The sequence below is a fragment of the Ischnura elegans genome, chromosome 5, assembly GCF_921293095.1.
Source record: "Ischnura elegans chromosome 5, ioIscEleg1.1, whole genome shotgun sequence".
Classification (NCBI taxonomy): Eukaryota; Metazoa; Arthropoda; class Insecta; order Odonata; family Coenagrionidae; genus Ischnura; species Ischnura elegans.
This window is the reverse complement of record NC_060250.1, coordinates 87799020-87825967: the sequence shown is the minus strand read 5'-3', so window position 1 is coordinate 87825967 and position 26948 is coordinate 87799020. Positions and strand designations below refer to the sequence as shown.

The following is a 26948-nucleotide window of genomic DNA, read 5'->3' as shown; positions in this document are numbered from 1 at the left end:
GAATTAACCATCTCCAGCTGAATTTCCCCCACAAATTAAAGCCTTCTCCTTCAGTAACCCCGTCCGAAAAACTTGGCAACGACCTCATGACTAAGGGAGCAAATTATTTCATAAATCCTTACGATATTTTACATTTCAGATCGTTACCATGATACTAACGCTAATGTAATATTACCATCAGACGCAAAAATAGTTATTTCAGAAGATATATCAGTACCGCTGAATAGTCTTTCTTCGCGACGTATCCATTGTTTGAAAATAAGGAAGATAACCTAAAATTTTGATGGCACCATTATAGAGTAAATCCTAGAAAAAATTGACAGTATACTAATTTTACTCCAGCATTTATTTAAAACTAAAAATTAAATATTTCAGCTAAAGTCATACATTGACAATGTACGTTCTATATATCTGAAAATTCAAGATTATTGCATAAGTTTTAAACTAGGAGTGGGTCATCAAATCCGCCAACCATCCCAAAACCATTCAATCCGCAAGATTCGAGGATTCGAATATGGATTCGATGAGATTCGAACCAGCACACGAATTGCTCTAAATAAAGCCCTATCTCTGTTACAGTTAAAATGGGAATAGCTTGTAAATTAATGTTACCGATTGTTCATTATTTAACTAAAATCTAGGAGCGCAATTTAAGATAGCTTAATCTAAATGGGAAATAATACAACTTCAAAGTCACTATTGTTTAATTTGAGCTTACCGGGATTCCCTTTTCTCGGGATTTGAAATGGTATAATTGGTGCTTTCTGAAATTAAATCTCTTGTGGTCTGTGCAAATAGAGCTTCTTCGACCAAATTTGGGAACTAGGAATGGCATCGCTCTGTTACCAGTTAATTTCTCAGGAAATATTTCTTCTTGGAAGAGAATGAAAAAATTTATGCTGACAGTAAATTTTCAAAATTTTATTAATATGCATTCGAGAGTTGATTCATACCTCAGAAATATTCGATTTTGGATTCGGATTCGTGAAAATTATGGATTCGACGCATCCTTATTTTAAGCAAATGATACTTCATTAAAAAGAAAAAAATACGGACGGTTGAGCGGGAGTCAATGCGTCCTGTCCATCATCCAAAGTTGCTTCCAAAGAATATCAAAAATGTATGCATTTTCAGCACTATTCGGGAAAGATTTAAACTACGTGTTCTTTTATGGTGTAGAGTTTAATGGAAATACATGTGTAGCTGCCATGACGATTATGATTGATTAGAAAATTCTCACATTTTTAAAATGAGAAGTCTTGAAGTTTAATTTCTCCCAGAAGCTGCTCTTGGTTTGAAAGGGTTAAAGTCAGCAGGGTGAAGTATTCCGGTCCTTGAACGACCATCCCATTTCATGTACCTCTCCGATGGAGAACGCCATAATCTTTGCGTGTTGATAAGCCTCTTAATGATCCCCCGAGCCTTTACATGGAAAAGACTCGGGATGAAATGGGTGGGGGAGGAGGGTAGATTTACAGAGTTAGACGAGGATGTTTGACGATGGGACAGGAGGACAGGATTGTTCATGCGTAAAGGGCGAAAGTGGGAGGGCGCAGAGAGCTAGCGCCGGAGAGGAGGAGGGGGAGAGGATAGGGTTGAGGGAAGGGGAAACTCCAAATGGCCAACACCACGTGTTCATATAAAGGGAAGACTCGACCGTCCAAGAGTGACTCTGCGCTCGCACCTCTCCCAGCAAATCACACTCATCTGACGTGATAATACCGCCTGATGCTTGTTTGACCAGTTAATACCATTCCTTGCGACTATCCTGTACCACTTCAGAGAGAAAAAATATTAGTAGGGTTTTACAGAGGCTCTACTAGTTGCTCCTCTTTGGACGAATTGTATCTCCTAGGATTTTGGAGACTCTGACGACCATTCAAGTAACGCTTCAGTAGGTAAGTAGTCCACATAAACGGCAAATGGGGCAAAAAACTCGTTAAATTTTCCCTCCACTACCTCACTCAAAGTTCGTCCAATTTAAAAATGAGATTGATTCATCTGTATCTTACCTTCTTGAGAAAACTATACATCCTTGTTATCATATTTTACTTCTTTACTTCATACTTTACTTTATCCCCGCAGCCTTCTTCGTTTCGTTAAATATTTCTGTCTGTTATTTACACAGTAAGCGCCAAGGATAGCAAGTTTCCAATTCCTTAATTACCTCCAGTATTAGGTCTCCGATGGTCCATTTTTATATACAGTATAATACAGAAAAAACAATTTTTTGAGATATTTAAAGAACCACTTACAACTTTCCATGACTATAAACTTTTATTCCTAACTTTTCGATATTACAACATTATTTTCAAGGTACAAAATGGTTTTTTACCTTGAATGGTTGAGTACCAACCATTTTGTACCTTGAAGATAATGTAATAACTTCGAAAACTGGATCGGGAATAAAAGTTTATAATCATGGAAAACTGCAAGTGGTTCTTTCACTTTGGAAAAATTCCGCTCCATCATGCTTAATTCTTCTAAATTTTTTAAAGTACTATGGCTTTTATGATAAACGTATTTAAAATGGAAAAAAGTGCTTTTTCGATATGAAACTCTGTAGGCTCTATTACTCTTAACCCTTTATAACCCAATGTTTCTTCTAAGCAACATCAAAAACATTTAAACTTTCAGCTCTATTCAGGAAATATCTAAACTACCCATAATTTTAGTGTAAATTTTTATGATGAACAGTTTGCTGCCACGATAATTATCATTGAGTGTAAAAACTTTTAAGTTTTCAAAATGAAAAATCTTGAAAATTGATTTCTCCCAGAATCAGTTCTGGGTTATAAAAGGTTAAATTGATGTCCATCGATCTTCGCCAAGTGGGAGTGTTTTCTATGGAGTAAAATTCCATTTTTTACCCTTTCGGAGGATTTTGGTCGCAGTCTGCAAGTTTTTCACCCCCAAGATGACCTCCACCTCGCTTCTTCTCATCCTGACCTACTTCGCAGCCGGTGGAATATGCTTGCCTTTGTCGACGCCGTTTGAGACGGTCCAAGAACCTCAGTCCATGTATGACGTGATTCAAGCGCCTCCCGGTGAAATAGAGGAATATCAACCTCTCATAAATCCGGTAAGATCTCCACAACAGCGCCTCCTTTCCTTGATGATAATATTATTGTATATTTGACAAACCACAGGAATCGGAAATTAAAGCGAAAACTCACGACCATAGTCCGGGCGCCTTAGCGTCTCTTGTATCCTGAAAATGCTGTTAAAATACCGAAACCCAAATCGTAAATTTAAATTTTTAATTTCTAATGTTTGCTATAGTTACTTTATTACATAATTCAATATTATATGTTAAATATATTAAAGGGTATATTAGCCATTAGGAATGGTTTTTTATATGAGTTATTGGAGGTAAAATAACATCTCGGATTATTTTTCCTTCACCTAATATACTTTCGCGTCGGATTCGTAACTGTTATATTCTCTGAATATCTAGCACGTATCAAATTCAAAAGATACAAATGAGTCTTCCAATTTTTCTTCCTTTTATTCTTCCAGATCTTTCCTATGTACAGTCCAAGCCTTAAGCAACTAAGTAAATGTGTTTCCGTTGACTTCTTCGGGCACCTAATGACCTATAAGACAAACAACACTCATTGATCATTTATCTTTTCACTTCAAGACCTTGGCTTTATGCCATAAAATAGCAAAAGAAAAAATTCTATGCCCATTTTCTCCCGCGAAAGTACAAACTACTAAATTAAAACGGTCAACTTGCCGTAATATTCATACTTATTTCCCTTTATGAAGCTCTTAACCATTTTTGGTGAAATGCCATCTGCTTTTAAGGCTTTTCTAGCCTATGTATTCAGTCCCTTAAAAACATAACCTTCACATTCACTTTGAAATAGTATCAATTCCTCATAATGTAATTCTAACTTTTGTAGTGGGATGAAGAACAGAATGCTGCCTTGCTTTATCTTCTGTTGAGAAAATACTCGATGGAAGCAGGGAAAAGCAATACGTACAGAGAAAGGAATGAGAAGATAAAGAGGAATAACCAGAGCAGAAGAGGTAAGCATACCATAAAATGTTAATAACTTATTTTAAATTCTCTGAATTTTTCCTCCTCTGATTTAACAGCCGCATGCCAGCGTCGGATTCGTAACTGTTATATTCTCTGAATATCTTGCACACATCAAATGCAAAAGATACAAATTAGTCTTCCAATTTTTCTTCCAGATCTTTCCTATGTACAGTCCAATTCTTAAGCAGCCAATTAAATGTGTTTCCGTTGACTTCTTCGGACACTTAATGACCTATAAGACAAACAACACTCATTGATCATTTTCTTTTCTCTTCTGAAACGGGAAATTCCAAGAAATCGTTCAGAACCTATTCACTCCAGTAGGGCTATTCTACTAAACGGAGCCATACTTATGGCCAGCCGTAAGTTTCGTATGGCCTGACCCTAAATAACGGTCTATACCGATTCCACTCTCGAGAGAAATCATGGGCCGGCCCAAAAGTTCTAACGCCCTTTCTGCATGAGAATTTTAAAATTATAATTGGTACTATAAGTTCGGTTCACTTTTTTTAAACAGTGGTCATTTTTTGATGAGTTAGTTTGTTCCAACGTGGATAAAATTAATTCCATGGTCTTTAACCGAAATGGAATCTTATTAATGGATAAATTAGGATTTTCTTGAAACACTGGTCTGACAGCAGACACTGGAGAGCTTCGAAAAAAGAGATGAGCGAAAATTGCGGACGAGAAGGTGTAGAAGAAATTTGTACATGATTTGTACCGTACAGTAATTATAATATTCGTGAATTTTACAGGCAATGAACAGAGTGAGAACGTGAGATACCCTTGTAGCTCTCACCCCCTTCCTCCATAGCATCCATTTAAAAAGTATTTCTAACTTTTTAACTATAAGCGAACGCTAAGTCCATCCACAATCTCTACTTACAAAGTAAGTAATAACTTCTTTTGACGCGCGGAAATATTTCATGAAAATATCATCATCGTATGCGAATGGATAACACGTATCCCTTGTAGTTCTCCTTTCCAGATAAAATCGACGTCTTTCTTTTATGCATTTAGCCAATGCCCGTTGAATTCGCATGTGCTTCCGCGCAATATTCATTTATTTCTTGAAACAAACAACGCTAAATAATCGATGGCACTTCGTAAATTTCTTTTTTAACTCCGTAGGCATGTAATATTATTTCGTATGGCCCGTGTTATGACCGCCTTCTAAGCTGGCCACAATATTACGGCTTTTAGGTCTTAGCAACTGCCCGACATGTAGCCGTTCACTGAAAAGAGAAGGATTCCGCTATCGCTCGATGCCACACGTATGTTTCAAGGCCGTAGTTATGGTCTATTTCGACTTATTACAATTGTATGGTCTATTTCGGCCATACAATTATTGGAATAACCCTGCAGTTCAGTTCTGTGTTGATACTTATTCATAAAAACTCACTTGCTACCAAAACAAATCTGGCAGTTAAATATTATCTAAATTTCGATGCCTTTTATAAAACTTGAAATATATGTAAAGCTATTTTCACGGAATCTCCCATCTCTTTCTTCAATATCATATGATTTTTATCATGCATTATTCCGTTTTCTACTCTCTTGACACTTAAAAAAATAATTTCCACAACAACGCTTTCTTTAGTATCATTCTTCTTGACTTTTGATTAGGGAATAAAAATTTGTATTTTATACCTGAGGAAAATTACCGCGGTATTAATAACACGACATGCCACGGAAATAGGCAGTTGTCTAGAGACGGAAATTGAAGACGATAAGCTTGTGCAAATTGTTCGGTAATAAAAATAAAACAGATTTAAAAAAAGCTTCATCCTGAAACAGAACAAACGCACTTTATTCTCTGGGTGATGAAAAGCTTTTTTTTACTTTGTTTTGCATTTCATAGTGTTTTTGGAAAAGAGTTTATTACTCCTTAAGCCGATATATTTCCATTTGGAACTTTAGTCAATTAATTAAAGCACAATCGAACCAAATTTTTCAAATGTCCGATTATTGACTATTGTGTTGTCATCAGTAACAAGCATACGTGCAAATTTTCAAGCCGACCCGAAAATGGAAAGTGGGTTAAAAAGTCAATTGCAAGATTCCATCGATGAAACAGCCGAAGCCAGTTAAGAAAAAGCGTGGAAAAATCGGCTAAGAGCTACATTCCACGATCGCCCCACGGAGTGTAGCCTTTTTTGTGCGGCAATGTCTAAAACCAATTCAGATATATTTTTCAACGCTATATAAATCTTTCGCAAATTTAAACTTTAGAAACGAGTAGGGTAGTTTCCAAAGATAAAAGGACACGAGAATACGAAGCATTGCTAAGTTCATGAGAGAAAAGAAAAACGAGGAGAATAGAAAAATATTTCCCCATTAAGAATGAATTTGTAAGTTGATGTCGAGAAAATTACAGCCAAAGTAAATTAGTTTCGGTGGATGAGATTTAATTACAATTCCACTATAGATTTTTAGAATGGTATCAAATAGCCAAATAATCCCACCATCGTCAAAAATAAACCCTGATAAGATGCTGAACAATTTTGAACCCAGGGTACGGAAATGCTGGATCAATGGAAAAATTAGTTACAATCAACACGTATGGCTCAGTTGAAATACAAGGAGATTGAAAATAGTGCAGATGTATTTCAAAAATAGTTGGCGGATAGTATCATAAAAAATCCTATATGTAAATAAATTTGACTTTTTTGGTATGGAAAACATCAAATAGGCGATTTGGATTCTGTAAGGAATAATTCTGATATCCGTTTGAAAGCTGCAAAACTAGAGGAGAATTAAGATGGCCGGAATATATGTCATTTACCAAGCATTTTTAGGTTAATCAATCAATACGAAAGAGAGCGTCAAACTGATGATGCACTAGGGTTGATATCCTTCGAAGGAAAAGAGAATAAAATATCGGATTGCCTTCATGACTCCGTCACACAGTGGGCTGAAATCGAAAAAAAGCTGGCCAAAAATCATATCTTCCATATTTTAAAAAGTAGGCCGATGAAATCTTTTCAACTATTTTTGTTTAGGCTATATAACATGAATCTAATGATATTTTGCCGAAAAATTGACCGCGGGAGTTTTTTTAAACAATTTCGCGGAGACTGAAAAAAATCCAAAAATCGACCATTCGGACCGCATCTGTAGAGATATAATATTTCATTGAAAATAATGGATAGCAATAAAAATGTTAGTAGTTTAAAAATTAATTTAATTATTAAAATAAAAATTTCGTGTTAAATGCATAAAATGATTTTTAAACATTATTTATGTTATTGTCAATTAACAGTTGAAATGTGTCAATTTTTTCTGAGAAAACACACGCTAGAAATCACCTAGCAAACAATTTACATTTAAAGAAATGCAATCGCAAAAATACCACTTAAAATTATTTATGGACCATAAAAAATTAACTTAAATGTATAAAACATAAGAAAGCATGAAGAATAAATTCACCGGCCCACTGTCAGTTTTCTTCGGATTCCCAGCCGTCACTGTCCTCATCAGAAGTTGACTCCTACAGTAAAAATAAGTTTCGTATATCCTTTGAAACATTTCTTTTAACATTTCCACATACGTATCTATTGATATAAGAGGATCCGAAGTAACGAGGAGCCTTTGGAAAAGATCTCTCGTTTTAGCTAAGCGCAAAATGTTTCGCGTGTGGTTGTGTGGTCAATACGAATACGTTAAACAATACAGGTACCAACCTGAGCAAGGAGTCTCGAGAAGAGATTTATGCAAGTCTGCTGGGAACTGTATATTCTTCTCTAACCAACATCGAAATGTTATTTCAAACAGGGGTGCCGACTTAGAAAAAATATTGGGGGGCCCATATGGGGGTCTTGCTCAGGGAAGGTTTATAAATAGTGAGTTTTAAAGTTTTTAAAGCATTTTAGAAGTCATATGATCAATACTAGAACCCTGAAAACTTGACTATCGATAACTGGACACTACGAGGAAAATCGACAAGCCTGACACATTTTTTCTACTCCCCATAACTAATTTTTGAGGGGGCTCGGGCCCCCTCAGGCCCCATGGAGTCGGCGCCACTGATTTCAAACCTGTCGCTAGTTCTCTTGCATTCTTTCAATTTCTGAAAATACCAAATTAAAAACTATTTGGATACTGTGAAACGATTGAAGATTGCTGTCGTCATCTGGAGAAGAGTCAATATACATTAAGTTTGTAGCGTGTCAGTCTGCCTTCATTTTGCGTAGTCACAATTTAGGGTCCATCTCAGTCGTACCAAGTGCTACAGGGATGGGTTTGGTGCGTTCGAAGTAGAATCTCTGAATGCCAAGGGCATAGCTGGATAAGAGGCTGAAAAGTCCCCCCTCCGGGATTATTCCCGTACTTGGGGTATGCGATTTGGGATCAAATAGGACAAACCTCCCCATATTTCCAGCCCGCTAGATGATTCCACATTTTTTATGCGCGCCGTGTTGTTACACTTTGATTTGTGATCTTCGCTTTCTCGCTTCCCGCCGTTGTGCGACCGACCACCAACGGGCTAAAATCCAAAAAAGCTGAGCAAAATCGCTGTAGTCTTTAAGTACTGCTAAATTAATGAAAATTTTTGTGAATTGTACATTTTGAAGATGCAACGAAACTATTCAGGATTATGTAATCCACCATATTATTTTGGAGGCTGATAACAATAAAAAGATTGTGGTAAATGATGCGTGAAGCATAGTTGCCAGGGACAAGACGACCTTTTGCAACGGGAATGTCTTGGAAAAGATATAATTTCTTCTATATCTAACAATGTTATAGTTATCAAATAGCATCGCATAATCCACGCTGGGGTCCAGTGAATCGTCGCGGCTTCATACGAATCCTTGAATGTCGGCACTGGACGAGTTCCGTTGCCCTCTTTGGTGAGAAGTGCGCCACAGCAACCGCGGTCATGCATGTATTCACAGTTTGCGCTCGCTCTCGGTGCGATATCCCATGAAACAAAGGGCAGAAATGAAAGATAGCTGAGGTGATACACTTTAAATACCTAACGAGTCGTTGTAAAAAAAAAAACAGAAAAGTGATAGAAAAAATTCGAGAGTGAATTCAGTTCATTTATGTCCAGAAAACACTCAAAAATACCAAAATTTGAAAACTTGAAAGTGCGATGCGGCACGTTTTCCCAGAATCCGATCGCAAAAATTTATCCCACGATTAATTTTCTAAACAAATGTAGCAAATCTGCGGGGGACGTCCCAAAATAAATTCGTAAACTTTGAAAATAAGGATCTCCCTTATGCACAAGCGAGTGGCTCGCGGGGGATCGGGGTTCGCCATTTGTCGAAGACATTGCTTACCGTGTGCGAAACTTAATTTCTCCTTTTGTCCTCGAGCATTGCGAAGTTTTTCATTCGTCTGGGAATTCGTTGGCATTCAATTCTTCAGTGATCGTGAAATGACGCGAGCAAATGAAGTCAGCAAATGAGAATGAAAAATGTCAATTGGACGTAAAAAACGAAATTTTGAAAACACCTGACTCCCATGAATATTCATGTATTTTTATAAAAAGTTCATTAATACGACTATGGCCTACATATTTTTTTCATTCAAACTTGTGAAGATTTTTTACTATGCATATAATTAACAGCGAATTTCTTCAATTTACTAATTTTTCCTACCATATATGCTTTAAAACTTGTTGATAAACATTTTTTACCATGAAATTATGCACCAAATATATTTAAAGCAAGTTTTATAGGAGAAATTTTTTATTATTTCATGAGGAAAAACAGCTTATATGACGAAACCATTCACCGAAATCGACAAATTTACTGCACTAAATTTCAGATTTTATTCACCGTATATCTTTGCATCTAATTACCAGATATCACTGAGAGCGCTGTAAATTAATCCTTCCGCTAACACGGAATGTAGTTCCCGGCTATCGAAACAATATTAATACAATTGTGCGGGAAATATAAAAAATAAACATGCGCAACAACAACAAAGACTGGGGAACAGCCATTTTGTTGTCTTAGATTATGTTACTTGCAGGGGAGGTCTGGGGTGATTGGGGGCCCTCGGTCGCAGCTCATGATGGTGCCCCTCTCAGCGGAAGATTCGCCCCTCCCCCCCGCACCCACCGGAAAATTTTAGGGATTTGCATGCCCGGAAATGGATTTTGATGCTATTCCGGCTCTTAAAAACAAGATAAATTTTTTAAAAAATTTGTAAGAGAATATACTACGAAACTTCACAGTCTATAACATTTACTTATGTAATATGGATCTATTATCTATTTAGTGGATTTTTCAGTTAAAAAACACCGAGCTAGAAGAATAAACTACGTAACAATTTAGGTTCCACGCTATGGGAAACGTCGTTCGACGTCGCAACGTCGGAAGCAAAAGCATTGCACCTGAAAGCGTGGAAGGAAGAATGTGCTTTGGATTCACCTCTAAAATAGAAATGAATGGTTCTTAATTCAAGTTTATTCTTCACCAGTTCAATTTCCTACATTGCCAAGAGTTTCTTACCCTATTCACTAAAGAAGATCCTCCCGTTCTTCTGTTTTGTGGAAAGTTGTAGCTTATTCAACAGGCATAGGCAGATTAAGGGGATCGGCACGGGGGCACGTGACCCCCCCCCCCCCAGACGCTTCGTTAAAAAAATAGACAAGATTTTTAAAAGGGTTATCATCACCTTCGTTTTGTATTGTGTATCACGGAGCCTCAATCATTGAATTACATATTAATAACTTTTGTATTAAAATAAGGAGAAAATTTCGTGAAGTAATTGTTGTATGGTTTTTTTAAAAATCAAATATGAGAAGATTGTTAGCCTGACATACCCTTGTGCTCCCCTCCCCACACCCCACCTCCCAGAAAAAATCCAAGATCCACCCTTATCCACAGGCATCCTAAAAAGCATAGACTCCAAAATAAACCTTATCCCTTTAGGCATCTTAAAGCATAGACTCTCAAAATAAACCAAAATACCCTTTAGATGTATCAATTCTTGTCTAAGGAAAGGAGCTGATTGAAATCACTATGAAGTGATAGTTCCAATTATGTAGTAATACTGAATCCCAAACTATAATCAGATGAATGGGAAAATCTATGTCTCACATGTAATGGAAAGGTAGTACTAGTTCAGCTTACAATTAGTTATCTCAATTCTATGTTCTTAGCGAATGTACATCATTTTTTTCAGACAATGTTATTTTCCCTCAGAGAATATAAAATACCTACCTTTTGTATCAATAAGAGTAAAAGCTACATTACAGCATCCCTCACATGCTCAGGATATTGATATCCATATTTCCATTGCATTTTACGTCTTATGGTTCACCACCTTCACTTGCTCCTCGGTGCATGATACTAGAACAATCAATTTTGCCTAGCATCTCATTTCCTCTCAACAGTGAATTTAAAATTGGCTATGATATAGTTTCAGAAGGAAATTATCAGTCTCCTCCAGACATATATATTTATATATAAACCCTGGGAATAATTCACTGGATTCTGGGACATTAAAATAGACCTTAATATCAATCTTTTCTCTTCAACAGGTTTTTGTGCAATGAAAAGCGGTTGTCATGAGAGATGGACATAGGAACTACCACCTGATCACAAGTCCTTTAATTGAAGAAATATTTTCACATTGGCTCCTAAAAATTTCAAATCAATGGATTCTGTAACCACTCTTACTAACGTGCTGACATGCAATAAGAGCACATTTATATATCACCTTGCAAGGAAGTGCAACCAACTCAAAAGAGGTGGAGGGGTTGAATTAGAAGTAGATACAAAAAAACTAGTGACGAGAAAAGGCTCAAAATTGGGTCTCTTTTGTCAAAAAAATAAATAAAAATGTTGACTCATAGGCCCACTTTACTTTCTCTCACATAGCTTCAGCAATATAATTCATTGATCTCACCTTCTATTTTCTTTTTTGTGGACTGTGCAGAACAGAATAAAAGACACACCTTGATTTTGTGGGAATCAATTGATATATGACCATAGAAGATGGAATATGGTTGCTTAACCTGCAAAAACTATGGGACATGCAGCTGGTAGGTCTACAACTTCATAACAAGGTGGACATGAATGAATGAACTTAATTAGTGAGATGAGATATAGTTGGGGACAAGTCAATGCTGAGTTCTCTAATTAAGAAATAGATTTATAACACTAAAAATACTTCAATGCCTGTGAAATATGATTTAATGCTTTCCCGGCGAATAATGTGGGTAAGCTTTTCTCGGGATTCCCACTGGGTTAATGTTTTTATATCGGCCAACGTTTCAAGTACTGTCTCGGCACTCATCTTCAGGGCTGAATATTGATTTATAAAATTTAATAAATCAGAATTCAGCAAGATGAGTGAAGATGAGTGCCGAGACGGTACTTGAAACGTTGGCCGATGTAAAAACATTAACCCAGTGGGAATCCCGAGAAAAGTTTACCCACTTCAATGCCTGATTCACCCTCCCCCCAAGAGTTACAAAGCCTCTGAATCCAACAAAACTATGACTCCCTTCTCCCCTCACGTCAATTTCTGTCCATGCGCTCAACTGTGGCATTGGGTAGTGTAAATCTCACCACAGGCAGAACAATGCACTGAATGATTCCTCTCCCTCATTTTCTCTGGTGAGATTAAAATGGAAAAACAAAAATGATTACAAAAGAATATATTTGGACAGTTTCAACCGATAGATTGTCTGGTTCCCTTCCATTGAATACAGCTCTCATATACTATTACCTAGTTTCTTAGATCAAATCAGGATTTAAATTAAGTATCAAATATATGTAATAGGCAAATGTTAGAACATATAGCCTCAATATTTTTCTGCCTCTGTAATAGGGTCAAAACAGGGAAGATATATATCAACCACTATTTACAATTTGGTGATATCCCTCCTTTGCTTCCTAAAGAAATAAAGCAAATAAGTCATTGAGCTATTATATATTAATTATTTCACTGATTCAATTGGATTTAAACCCCAAAAATCCTTGAGATGATAAAGAACATTGACAATAGTGAGGTAATGATAATAGAAAAGTCTAAAAACAGAAGGTTCCAACTCCGCCAGTTACAGCTGGACGAGTTACACTTTGGAGAAATTTAGAAAAAAAAAATGGTTCTGAATTGCAATTTCACTGAAAATAATCCCCTTAAGAAAGAAAATTACCGTCAATAAATTCTGAAATTAACAATAAAATTAATGCTGAAACAAATTCCTCACACATCAGCCAAAGTAATGATTAATCATATATATTTCATATAAACAGAAATACTACATTCTTTTCTCATAATCCTTCTTAATATCATTTTCATTAACAATTTCTGTACATACTTATCCATTTTATGAAGCACAAACTTTTGGACGAAGGCTCACTTCAGTTAAATTAAGGTGAGGGATGAGAGACAGTCATATCTTTTCATCCCAAATATCTATGCATTTCTGCACATGCATGTATACACATATTTCAGTACATACACACATACATCAATAATTTAAGAGAGCTATAGATACCAACACATACATAATGACTTTACCTGCAGAGATTGGTCCAATATGTGATTCAATGTGATTAGCAAGTGTACCTACAAAATCATATGTGACAAACATGATGAGTAAATCAATTCAATAAAAAATTATAGTTCTTGTCATACTGAAAACTGTTAAATCTAGACATATCTATTTCAGATAAGTTTTCTCAGTCTTCTCAAATTTGATGTTTATGAATTTACCTTTGAAGTTACCTCACAACAACTCAATTAACAGCAATATATATTTTATGTTGCATAATTTTAATTTCGCAGCCAATTTTGATTAGTCCTTAGGCAATGGTTACAATTTTTCACAGAAGAATTAATAATATCACTTTCCAAACAAAACTGTCATCCACTGGGATAGAATTTGATTATTTCAAAATTGGAACTTAGGTTTGCTCAGAAATGATATAATTTAACTGACAGGAATAATTGTAAACCCTTGTTAATGATTTCAATAAAATGAAGGAACTCAAAGTAATCACATTAATCCTTAAAAGTAAATTCGTGTAATAAATTATTACATTAATTCCAATTGGTTAACCAGTAATTGAATGAGAGACTTACATAGAATTAGGCACAAACAAATTCACAACACCTCAAAGTAATTTATCCTACTCTCTGTAATTACTCCAATGCAGTGAAGCTTAACCTAGATTTATCTTCCCTAGAGGCCTGGTACGTTAACTTAAATTCACTACGCTCATATGTCCACAAGCTACCACAATATGTATAGCATATCATTTATCACAGGCTAACTTTGAAGTCCACAGATTTCAAAAGAGGAGGTATTAACAAGGGCTTACACGGTCTACACCAATCCTCTTGGCTACAAGGTGATAAAACCAAGTCAAAGTAAAGACACAGCAATAGAGACAGTAACACCAATCTTGTATAACTCAATTGAAACAATATTACACACATACTGTGGCATGGTACAAACCATTTTTCAATGCTTTAATGTCAAATATTTTTTATGTATTAGAATAAATAATTTTTGTTATCGTGTATGCATCTACAGCATACACAAACATTTTATATAGATGTGTATTCTTATATATACACAAACAAATACACAAATATACACCCACACTCACACAATCATTCATACTCTCTCTCACACACCAAAGACACTCATAATCTAAAAAACTATTTTTGTTGTGAAATTTTACAATGATCTTAGTATTTACATTGAATTGACAAAATGATGACAATCTAGCATTATAGAGGAATAAACATCCAATATAAATCATCACAAGAGAGAGATTGTATTTAAAGGTTCTGTGTGAAGTCTATTTCAGAAATATAAAATTTTATATTTTTTTATCTTTCTAATACATTTACTTGAGCAACAGCTTTCTAATGTAAAAAATAAAACTTTAATCTGCAGGCAGCCAGGTTACAATTTAATACAAATATGCTTGCTTGGAATTAGGGTCATACATAAAGGGGTCTACATATGCACTTTAAAACCATAGCATTGCCTCCTTACTAAAATAATGAGGGTAATGTTGATAAGCTCATTGGCAAAATATTAGACTGTTTATGATACCCTAATAATCACCACCAGGCAAAAAAATTGTTCACAACTTTCTGGAGGGGGAAAAAAAAACAAAATTGAATCTACTTGTCCCGCTGAATTTATTTGATATGGATTCATATAGCAGCAACTTCAACGGTTGATGACTTTGGGCAGTTTAAGTTGCAACATGAGGGCCTAGCTAAGCAGCCACCTGGGCGAGGCTAATAACCTCATTGCTCTAAGATTTAACGTTTTTTAGTATCACATATTTGTGGTTGATGATGGTATAATGATAATTATGAACTGGTGCATTGGTGAACAGAAGTGATAAGGCAGATTATTAGGTATGGAAGGCAAGGCAGTAAAATCCATGTGAGGAATGCACTGATTTACACCTCCCTTGGCACCAGTAGGCAATGCTACTGTATTTTTGACCATTGCCTCCCTCCTCAAATATGATCATGTAAATTTGTGTCAAGTGTATTTGGCTAGTTTTTTTATGGTGTGTAAGGTTTAAATGTGGCTGTGTTGGTGGACAACATGTGGTCATGAGCTTAAGTTACATGTATTTTGTGTATGTGTTCATCAAAAATGAATTTGTGTAGCATGATGTGCCAAGATACACCAATCAATAGGCTGCAGGCTTACCTATTCTCCACGACCAGAGCTGGTTGGAGAACTAACAGCTTATGGCTTACGGGAGGCCAGATCTGCACTGATTTATCGGTTCTCTAGGCCTTTCATTGTCTCAAGGCAGTGAATTCATGGCGAGGAATTGAACATCTAATGCCGTTTATCCCACACACACATTACTCTTTCCCCCTCAGTTCTCTCATGTTAAAGCAGGCTCTCTAAGCAGTCCAATCACAAGTAAACATATATGCTAAAGTCATCTACCATTTTATTTGTCATATAAATTCATTAAAAAAAAAGAAAACCTTCTAACTGATCCAACTACAAAACAGCATTATCAAAGATGGAAACCAAAGTGGTAACAGCATGAAAACTCAGTCCAAATTTCTTTAAGAAAAACACAAGAAACACAAATGATTGCATGCAGGAGAACATAAGATTGTCACAGAGGTAGACATGACCCATTGCTTTTGAAATAATAATTTCTAGACTATTTTCCGAGTGCTATAAAAGGACACTCAAGTTAAAATGTTTCAAAACAAGAGAGTTAATTGTTCATTCATAAAAACAAAAAAGACGAAGCATTTTAAACTGAGACAGTTTGAGTGTAAAAAAAATGATCCACAGATTGAAAGACTAGAACGGGTTTCAATATATAATGTCCCAGCATACTGGCATGTACACCAACATTTCACCATATACGTCTCCTCACCGATACAAGTTTCAGAGGCAAGGAACACTCCTGCCCAAACTGTCACCTTTTTCATCACAATCCCTAACCCACATCTGTTCTACCCCCGAGGACATTAGAAAACTAGAGTAAATGCCATACATTAGCCTGGAGGCCAAGCAAAGAATTTAAAACCCCAAGGAAAAGCTTACTCAAAATAAATAAACACTAGGAGAGGGCAAAAAGCAGCGATGCAGGGGATTTATTCTACTTCTTGTGAGTGCTTTCTGCCTGCAAACGCAAACCTCTGGCTAACAATTGGATGAAGGGCCATAAGCCACACTGGATTGGCCCCTCAAACCATTGCAACAAAGAAAGCAAGAGGTGGGTACACCTCTTCAAACACCAAATCTCCCTCTCCTATTACAGCCAATCTCACATAATAAGGTCTCACAATCCATCAACGATCAGTTCACTAAAGCACACCCAGAGCAAAATGAAAGCAGACCTCACACCAAGATGGCATCCAGCCTCTAGTATGTATATGGCATCCACGGCCCACTCAATTCTCCTCCTCATTTAGTTTTTTTTTCTTCTACTACAGTTTGGTGGAGAAAAAAATCCTTTTTCTCTCTTTTTTAAGGCTCTTCGTTTTTAAAAGTGGCAGTGGAGACATGTCCTTCCTCTGCGAAAAGATACAGCTAAAAGTTAACGGCACTGCAACCTCCTCCAGACCACCAAATCTTCAAAGAGGAATCAGGATACCGAGCACAAAAATAATTAGGGTGATGTATCTTTAAGTAATACAGGCCTGTGGCAAAACAGCCAATGAGCACTCTTTTTGACTTTCCATCTGGCAAGGATAACATAGGAGATTGGGACGAGAGGGGGATCCCATGAGGAAACCACTAGCCCTCGAAATGTCTGCCCATCCCCACAGCATCCCTGCCCTCTGCCACAGGCCAATGAAATCCAGCATTCAGGCCAATCAATGGCTAACCCATTGGTGGCACTCATAATAAAAATTCGCAGCCTAAGGACCTCCAAAACTTCACTAACACCATCCATCTGCAGCTGTTCGGCACTTTTCAACAACAGCATTTTTTTTCATATATTTTGAGGCACGGAATCAGTGACACACCTGGGATATTTAACAGGGATCATAGAATTGGACATTCATCAGTGAGGATTGAGGGGTTTTAAGAATTCTTTCAAAAAACAAACAAGAGCATACCACATCAGCCTGTGGTCATTCCTCCTCGTTCCTCACTACTCCCTCTGCCTCCCTTTTTAAGCCATGAAGAATGCGATGTTTTGCGTCGTCAACAATACTGGTGTTACGTTTCCATCACTTGAGAGTGGCCATTTCGTTCAAGTCCAGTCGAGCGAAAGAGTCCCAATTCCTGGGGACAGGTGATGGTCAGTGGCAGTGTCACGAGACAAGGAGCAAAGGCAGGAAGGTGATTCAGCATCTGCACATGCGATAGAGAGGAGGCAGCATGGGGCGGCGGTCGTGGTGGTGGTGGCACATCAGGTGTGTGGGGGGTCGGGGGGGCGGGGCGCTCGCCACCGCCACCCCCACTCCCATCAGTCCCAGCCATTCTCCTTGATCATGTGGGCCAGCTCGATGATGTACTTCCCTTCCTTATACTTTTGACTGGACTCAAAAGCATGTTCCTGAAAAAAAAAGTTGAGAGAATTACATTAATACATGAAGGCTGGCTGGAGAAAGCATGACTGATTTATTGTATGATTAGGAGGCCTTCGTTAAGTGCCTGATTGGTCCACTAAGCAAACCCAATGATTACCCAGCAGACAAGAGCTCCACGTTTAAAGTATCCATCCTGCCTTAGCCTAGGTTTAATATAGTTTTAATTCTGTGTCCTTATGGGAACCCAAGTATTAAAGTGGTAAGACCCTAGCTCTTACACAGTGCATAGCTGTGATCCTATTCATGGATATAACTCACTCAGTGAATCAACCAGATGGTTGTTTTAGATAGGTGAAGATAGAGTAAATCCCAAATTAAGACTTAGGTGTGCAGAATTTGCTGATTTTAATCCTCTGCCTGGGCTACTCACACAGTGAGGATTTCTATTGAGGGTATCCAAAGGCTTCACCCTGGATTCGAACCTGGGACTCTTAGGTCAGTAAACAACTACTCTACACATTAGGCAACCACACTTCTCACAATTTTTCAATCAGGGAGAAGGGTGGATTACGATTGATGTTTTGGGTGGATGAGACATTCATTACAGTCCATGGTGCCTAGATGGTATGCAATACTTCTCAGTGATAATGCATCTGAGGTCTGATACATAGTCAATTGGCTTTTAGATTTTCATCGATTATTTTAAAAGATTGTTTGTTAAGGTGGAGGCATAAAAATTTTCACTGCACAGCCAACTTAATGATCTTATCATCTTCCCAATATTTCTGAGAATTACAGTGGAGGGGGTACGAGAAAGAGGTGAGGGGGGCTGCCCACCCCCTTGATTTGCCACTGATCAGGGATTCAGGCATAATATTTGGAAATTAAATAGGTCTAAAAACCTTACAGGATGATCTTAAAATATTCAAAGAAAAATAAAATAGAAGACTGAACTGCAACAGTCCTTTAAAAATATACAGCTCGTGTCAGATTGATTTCCAAATACCTTGGATGAAGCAAGTTAAACTACAAGAAAAAAGTAAAATCCTATTAAAAGTCACATCATTTCTCAATCCTTTCTTAGGAAAGCATGTACTCTCAGGTTCTAATCTATGCTCATTAATATGGATGTAAGATGTTTTAAATTAAACAGCCCATTTTGGTTGCTCTAATTAGACTTAAAACAAAGCTAATTTCACGTAAAACTTACAATATTTTGCCAAATAGAATAGCATTGCCATTACCTTTGGATTATAGAAATAGTAGCTCCTACAGGTTAAAGTTGCAATGTCCATGTCTTGTAATAAGGGCTACAGTTTAATCCCAAAACACCGAAGTATAACCTCAAGACAGAATACTGGAAACAAAACATATATCCACCAGGCATGGAGAGCACCCCCATAAATTGGTTCAGCTCTCATTTACTTTTAGTGAACAACTACACACAAAGTTAGTTACCGTATGATCACATGTATAAGAAAACTTTTTTCTGTTTATGAATGCATATTTCAACAATTTTGCAAAATAAAGTGGTCAATTTTAAGGGGATCCTTGAAACCCTCCAAAAACAAATTTTTGGCAACATGCCTGGTATCTATTCATATAGATATCAGGCTCATAGATTATGACTTATACGATTAAGCAGTTCATAAGCAGAAATTGTGAAAATAGTTGCAGTCAGTTTCATCACTCTGAACTTGAACTAGCAGGCTAAATAAAATAGGATAGAGGCACCAGGACAATTTCTTTAACAGCTCAATACATCCCACATTAAGCATAGCCAAGATGGATCAGATGGTTGGCAGTTCCTACCCCATAAACACTTCTACACACTTTATGCCAAATCTGGCAGGAAATGACCAAGAAGAGAGAGACCTGACCTGCCCCAGGGGTCCCTGACATAAAATCTGACATTTTGACCTGATTTATATCGATTGTGACCAGTCTGAGCACTGTATTCCTGCACACTACATATCCCTTCTATACGCGCTTCATAGCACACATTGACATGCTTCATATGCGCTTTGTCAACAGACTGTAAGTGGATCGTATCCATTGACGGAAAGCGTCAGAGTGGCATAGTATCCCCTTGGTCAACGGTTACTATCTAGATACGAATTAGATATGGAGGTGCTGTGCCATCTGGGTTATACACCAGAATTAACAATTCCTGCATTTGTTATACTCAGTTACCGCTGAGTTTTGCAATCATGTTTTCCAACACTGATACATAATCATCGGCCTAGTCCCTCAGTATTGCCTCAGTATTCTTGATGCAAAGAAATACTAACACAAAATCCTCATTAAGTATGAGAATAAGAATCCACAAAACACTAAAAACAACTGTTTCTAACAGCAGAAAGAAAATATTGCTTTGACAACAATGACTGATATTTTCTCACGATACACGAACCCATAAAAAAGTCACTGATGGTTATAGACTGCTAAAATTACAGTGAATTAAAATGTCACATTATAGAGACTGTATTGTATTGTCCTTATGGGTGAAAGATCGCTTTGCTTCCTCAGGTTTGAAAGTTGGAAAATGTAATACTGTCAGCAACAAGTTCATCCCTAATGTGTAAGGAAACCTTTTCTTCTTCTTCAAAAAATTCATGTTCTATTCTCCTCGCAAAGATGAACAAAGCAGAGGACAGATACAAAGCCTTTCTTATCAATCAATGAATGGTAAACTAACAAACATAGAACTCCTGCATCGAGATGGCTCATATTCTCATATTTTTAGAAATAATATCTTCAGCTCATGGTTAAAATGAGTGAACTCCCACGAAAACTTTCAATCAAGAATAAATAATACTATATTTTCACTTCTATTTTTCCATACAGCAAACCACCACAAAAACATTATTATTGTTAAGAAAGATAATTTTATGCCATGTTTATGAACACTGGGAACAATCTGTAATATCTTGAGATGCATTAACCGATCACAATGAACTGTCAATTTCCCACGTTCTGTATGTGGTTCTCCGATAGCCAAAGAACAGAGAGGTATTTTATTTTATTATATTACTCTTTACTTTTGACATGATGACTCAAATAAGTATACACAGCATTGACTAAGCCATCAGTTTCCTTTCAAGTGAGGAAAGGGCAGGACCACTTAGAAAACCACTGCATATTGACCATCACCATTGTGGTCATGTAAAAGGCTACAAGAGGCTCATTAAAGGCGAGTGTGTGATCATGGGAGCCAAATTTAGATCAGCATCAGTAATTCATATCCACTTGAATTCACAATACTGTGAGAAGAAATAGGTTTTTAATCTTTTCCCTACTAAAGACATTATTATACGTGTGGACGTTTCTTGACCCGGGAGACAAAAGCCATATATCTTCGTCCAAGATTTTCTTACACAAGTGAACGAATGCGGAATATATACGTTTCCTAGTTATCCCCCTTTTATGATGGTGATGGGTGTACGACGTCTTTGTTTCAGGACCCAATACTGCGGTGTTTAGGCTTTACCCTCGGAATCCAGGAGCAGGTACCCTGACCCCTCATCTTGTATTACCCCTCTTAGTGGTAAGGGACTGCGGTCATGCAATTGTTTATCCAGTCAGTTTAAAAAAAAAAAATTATTCTTTTCTCAATAAATTTAAACTAAGAATTTAATACTTTGTCTTTTGAGAAGCATTTACAATTATTAAACGAAATTCTACGATAAATATCAACTTATATCTCGAGTTCTATATAAACATCAACATGGAAATTGTTGCTGCATTAAATACATTGATATTGACCAAAGAACTTCGTTTAAAATGTGACAATGCTCAGAAAAAAATGAGGAATTCAATTCAAAGTCTGCAATTTACGTGCAAGCAACAATTATCCATGTGTCAAATACTTATAAGCAACCCGCGAACCAATGCCACAGGTATGGTCGTAAACCCTGAAAGGAGGGAGCACAACTACCATTGGAGTCGGAGATAGCGCAGAGTCCTCGCTGGGAAGGGTCGAAAAAGGTTGGAGCTGAAAAAGTTTGACTATCCACGAGACCCTTCTTAACGAATGTCCTCCAAAAATGCTCCGTACCACGAGAAAGAAGAGTCTTTTGGGGCTCAGTACAGCAGTCATTCTAAGACGAAATCTCCGCTGCCTCGAAAAGATTAAGTAGTTTTAAGAATTTTCAGAGAAATTGATGCCAGAAAATTGCTTAAAGAGCCAAGCAACTTACATATTTCCAGCCTAAGGTGGTTTTGCAGCATTCACAGTATATGTCAGCCACAGCATGGAGGCCAGTCAAGAGGACTCGCTCTTCTGCGGGTCCACACCCAACATTTACTCTGTACATGAAAAATATCAAAAAATAGTATAAGCACAAGTACCATGAACAAGTTTCATATTTTGAATCCCCACAATTAATTGTTCCTTCATGATGTGCAAGTAATAATAAGATAAATGTGTAGGGGCTATACCCTATATAAACATTGACAACTTCCCACTGTACATATATTGCATGCTCCCAATGAACCAGCAGGTATAAAAATATAAATACCTTGTAAAAAAAGGCATATAAAAACTAGCAACCCACCATTTTAATTTCTAATGTATTCAACTTAGATACCTTTGCTTTGGCATGCAGAAAGGACATGAAGAATTATAAATAGTAACAACATGGGGGGGGGGGATAAATTGGCATCCTCATTAGGGTGGGCCAATCAGGATTTCCATACAGCCAGTTGAGGTAAATAAACAGAATATATTTTTTTATGCAAAGCAATTCATTCTAGCAAAAAGTAAGAGCCATTTAAGAATAATACAAAATAAAATTTATCTTCTAAATAAAGTTATTTCTTATAACCCACAAATCCTCCTGCATAAGAGGAAATGTCATTTGGTGGCATTAGATATTGCAACAAATGCATATATACTTGCATTTTCAACTACAAATTTAATATGAGCTACCATGAGTTGTGTCAGTGAACTTATGAATAAGAGTGGGAAGTGGAAATTAATGAAAATGTCCGACCAGACAGACTTTTATTTTTCTTTAAATTCAGTTCTTTGCTTGTGTGAAGACAAAATATATTACTGTAGCCCTTTAGACGTTATTTTCTAAAGTACCTATGTTTCAGTACCTTTTAAGAACAATATGCTATGAAAAGGCTGAAAACTGGGCAAAATGAAAAGAAAAAGTCATAAAGAAAAAGTCAATTTGAGTTGGATGCTGCATGTAAGGCCTCCTAAACGGTCTCACTCATACCTCAAGTAGGCTAATTTCAATGTGACTATGGACCCATCTGACTGATGCAATCTCTTCATGCATCACATGACAGGTTATGACATTTTTAAGGTGAAAATAAAATTGCAAGTGTTCAGAATAAGGCAAATGTAAGCTACAGTCTATATTCGATCTGGCATTTTTCAAATTCTTACACTGTTTCATCTTGTAGATAGCAATCTTTTTCCAATTGCACTGAATGATCCCCAAACCAATAAGAAAAGAAAAGCATACCAGCCTGGTCACAGGCTACCAAAGTAGGTGAACCATTGCTGCCTACATAATGATACCACTTAATGGAGGGTACTGCATGTATCCCATCACATTCAATAAAACCTATAAAACCTCTAAGGCAGAAATCCATTGTGAAATCGCTATAAATACATACAAATATAGTAAACGATTAAATTAAATAAAAAACTAAAATTTTGAGCCTCTTAACTTCCATTTGAAATGATAATGGCTGACTGAATTTAGAACAAAAGTAGGAAAATATCACACTGGTAGAGTTTAACGTATTAGAGAGCTAAATTTTGGTAAACTATATAAAAATATAACACACAGCATAAATCTGGCCTCACCAACATCATATGTCAAAGTAACTACAAAAGTAGATAGCCATCAACTTTACTTACACAGAATTAAAGAGATATGCCCTGCCTTGACTCCCCTGGAATGACTGAAATAGAAATATATCTAATTTAAAAAATTGAAAATAAAATTTCACAGGCCATACAATTATGCAACATTAATTACCACTTTTCACATGCATTTTCTGTTATCATTAAAGTTTATTATGTGTTCAATAATTAAAGTATAAAAGCACGATAGGGCATTATGGATACATATGTATAAGGTACAAGACAAATATAATATAAAAAGATAAAATTACTGAAAAAGGGATTCATACAGTGACATTCATTTATACTTTAAAAACTTCAATCATAAATGACAATGAAAATTAGCAATAGCATCAAAATATATTTTTTTTTATGATTATAAAATTCTCTGAAAAATCTGTTAATTTCTTAAAAGGAATGCATATATGTACCAACACAGATGGAATGAATAAAACCAATGGAAGTATGAAGAAAGAAAATACAATTCCATGCATGAAATATTGATGTGGAACAGCAGAAGGCACCTTTTTTTCCTCTTCATAAAAAACTTCAACCAAGTTATACCAGAAACCATTACCTTAGGTGGGTAAGCAAATTTCATCAACAAAAAGTTTGAACACTTTTTGTAGTGTAAGAAAACTTTAGTGATGAATGTGGTATTTTACTAGGGCTAGCCTTCAGGTCACATTCTGTAATTTCACCACTGTTTTCTGAAGATGCTAGATGTACAAGTTTCCTATTATCATCAGAGTTGCCAGACAATCATGGATGACATAGACATAGAAACATTAGCATAAATGCAATATGAAGTAATGTGACCCAGTGAAAAGATATTCCTTTTGACATATGACACCCGCTGGGAGAGCATTGCATCATATTTTAGGAGATCATGTCTTTACTGATTAGAAACCAGAATGAATTAAAATTAATTCATTACTAAAAAATTACTATGGTAAGATAGAAATACGTGCTTGTTCCATTCTAAAGGAATAATGGTTAGGAAATAGAAATGAGAAATTTTATCCTCAGCTTGCAACAAGAAGATTATATGAGGAGATAAGTGATTAAATAAAGTTTTTTAAATAATTCCGTCTAAATAAATTTATTGTACCCTCAAAATACTACTAAATATTTAATAATGAGAAAAGGACTACCTATGCTTCTCATGATTTCCACCAAGTTTTGTATGCATGTTTCTCTGAAATTTTGCCAATAAACCAGGTATTGAGACAATGGATTTCATCTTCTCAGCACAAAAATATACAGTATGTATTAAAAGTTCAAAATTCTAACTTTTGGGAAAAATTAAGCAAATACAGAAGAAGTAGGTACCAGCATATACAGAGAAATTTGCAGCATTAAAAACATAAATTCATTAGATAACTAAGTTTTGATAGTAAATATATATAGATAGTCATACGAGAAAGCCAAACATATCTCTTGCAAACTCCTAAGGCTCAATCAGATAACTCACATCTCACTTTTGGGTTAGATTGGTTGGCAGGGCAAAAGATAGTCTTTTGTATTCATCCCCATGTTATTTTATGCATAACTTCACCTTCAATCAAACACTTCAACCTGAAGAAGGAATCTAAATTATCAATGAAACATATCATCACATTTGATCAAATAATGTGGGTGAGAACCTAATAGCTCAGCTTATGCAAATTTCTCATGGTTAAAGTAGTTATGTATTAAAAAGGGATAATCAAACAGCATACGTCCCATGTGAAAGTTAAGCTGGTTGGGTCATGAACCTCCCGAGTTCTATCTCATATGTGACATATATCACACCCTTTTTTATAATACTAGCCATCTCTGACAGACACTTGAAAAAATTATAGAAAATCCTCGAAAGGTGTAGAGGAAGATCCTCAAAATATTTCTGGATGTATACTTTGAAATGAAGGGTAGGAGGGTATGACAAAATCGCTCAAGGCATCCTATTGTCTCTGGGCGAGCAGTAAAATATTATCCTATAGCCTTTCAAAAGGCACATATTCCATAGCATACCTTGGAGATGAGTTCGTCGTGGTTGGCCAAATGTGCCCGACAGTGTATGCAGGAGTACGTGCGGTGGCATGCTGGGAGGTATGCCTGGAAGGTCTTCACCATGTTGTGGGGCCTCGACGGGGCCGCTGGGCTGGCGATTTCAGCCGTGTCTGGTGGGTCTAGTGGATCTCTTTGCCCGGGCGGATGGTCTACGTCGGGCGACTCCGGCCTTTGGCGACGCAGGCAGGGCCCTAAGCGACGCCGCAGGCAGAGTCTTAAGCGATGCAGGGGCCTCAGGAGGACCCCGAGCCCTGCCGACAGCGAGAGAGCCGTGGGTGGAAGGAGGTGGAGGAGGAAGAGGAGGAGCAGGAGGAGGAACACCTCCCTCTCTGCCTCCACCTCGGCCCCCGCCGTGGACACGTGAGAACTCGTGGGAGCGGTGGTCGCCAGGGGGTGCGGGCGATAGCCGAGGCTCGGAGGCCTCTCGCGCAATCCGGGGCGGGCTATCTCCTTGCCCACCTCTGTCGCCGCGGACTGGATTGGGACCCTGGATGGAAGTCCGGCTAAGGCCGGCGCCACCTCCTCCCACCTTCCCGACTCTTCCAGTGGGTCCTCCACGACTGGTCCGGCCAGCGGCTCGGCCGCCGCCGGGGACGCGGCCGGCGGGGGTGGGCAAGCCCCGCCCCGCCCCCCGCCTAGGGGGACTCCGAAGGAGACACTCCCGAACGGGTACCCTGGCTCCTCGATCCCAGTGATAGCCGTGGGCTACAAAAAAAGCACCAATAGGTCCTCACCTCCGCCGCTGCGCGTCCGACGCCCAACTGGTAAGTGGGGACAACTTGTTGCACTCAATAACGAAGCCACGGAAATTCCGTGTGCCGTGGGGCACCTCTGTCACAAGTCAAGGGATAAAAAAGAAGTTCGCGAGCAGCCGTTTGTAGTAGCACACGTCCTCCAGCACGGCTTTTATGTCCCAAGGATTCATTTAGGGGACTACAAGGTTCACTCATATAGTCCACACAGTCATCCGATGATTTTTGGGACTCCACAAGGGTCAGTTTTCTTCTTTCCTGGGGA

General features: G+C 37.4%; 2 protein-coding genes across 2 annotated transcripts; one reads left to right on the top strand and one right to left on the bottom strand.

Annotated features, from left to right (window-relative positions):
* The first annotated feature begins 1667 nt into the window (after positions 1 to 1667).
* Positions 1668 to 11863, top strand: LOC124159846. The gene is made up of 4 exons (XM_046535746.1): positions 1668 to 1898; positions 2881 to 3082; positions 3909 to 4035; positions 11550 to 11863. The coding sequence occupies exons 2-4, from the start codon at positions 2918 to 2920 to the stop codon at positions 11591 to 11593; spliced, it is 336 nt and encodes a 111-aa protein (XP_046391702.1). The 5' UTR covers positions 1668 to 1898; positions 2881 to 2917; the 3' UTR covers positions 11594 to 11863.
* A 4075-nt stretch (positions 11864 to 15938) lies between these two features.
* LOC124159214 (protein yippee-like 2) lies at positions 15939 to 26626 on the bottom strand. The gene is made up of 4 exons (XM_046534864.1): positions 25893 to 26626; positions 23895 to 23938; positions 22213 to 22321; positions 15939 to 18039 (listed from the first exon to the last, which is right to left on the bottom strand). The coding sequence occupies exons 1-4, from the start codon at positions 25992 to 25994 to the stop codon at positions 17950 to 17952; spliced, it is 345 nt and encodes a 114-aa protein (XP_046390820.1). The 5' UTR covers positions 25995 to 26626; the 3' UTR covers positions 15939 to 17949.
* Between the last annotated feature and the right edge of the window lie 322 nt (positions 26627 to 26948).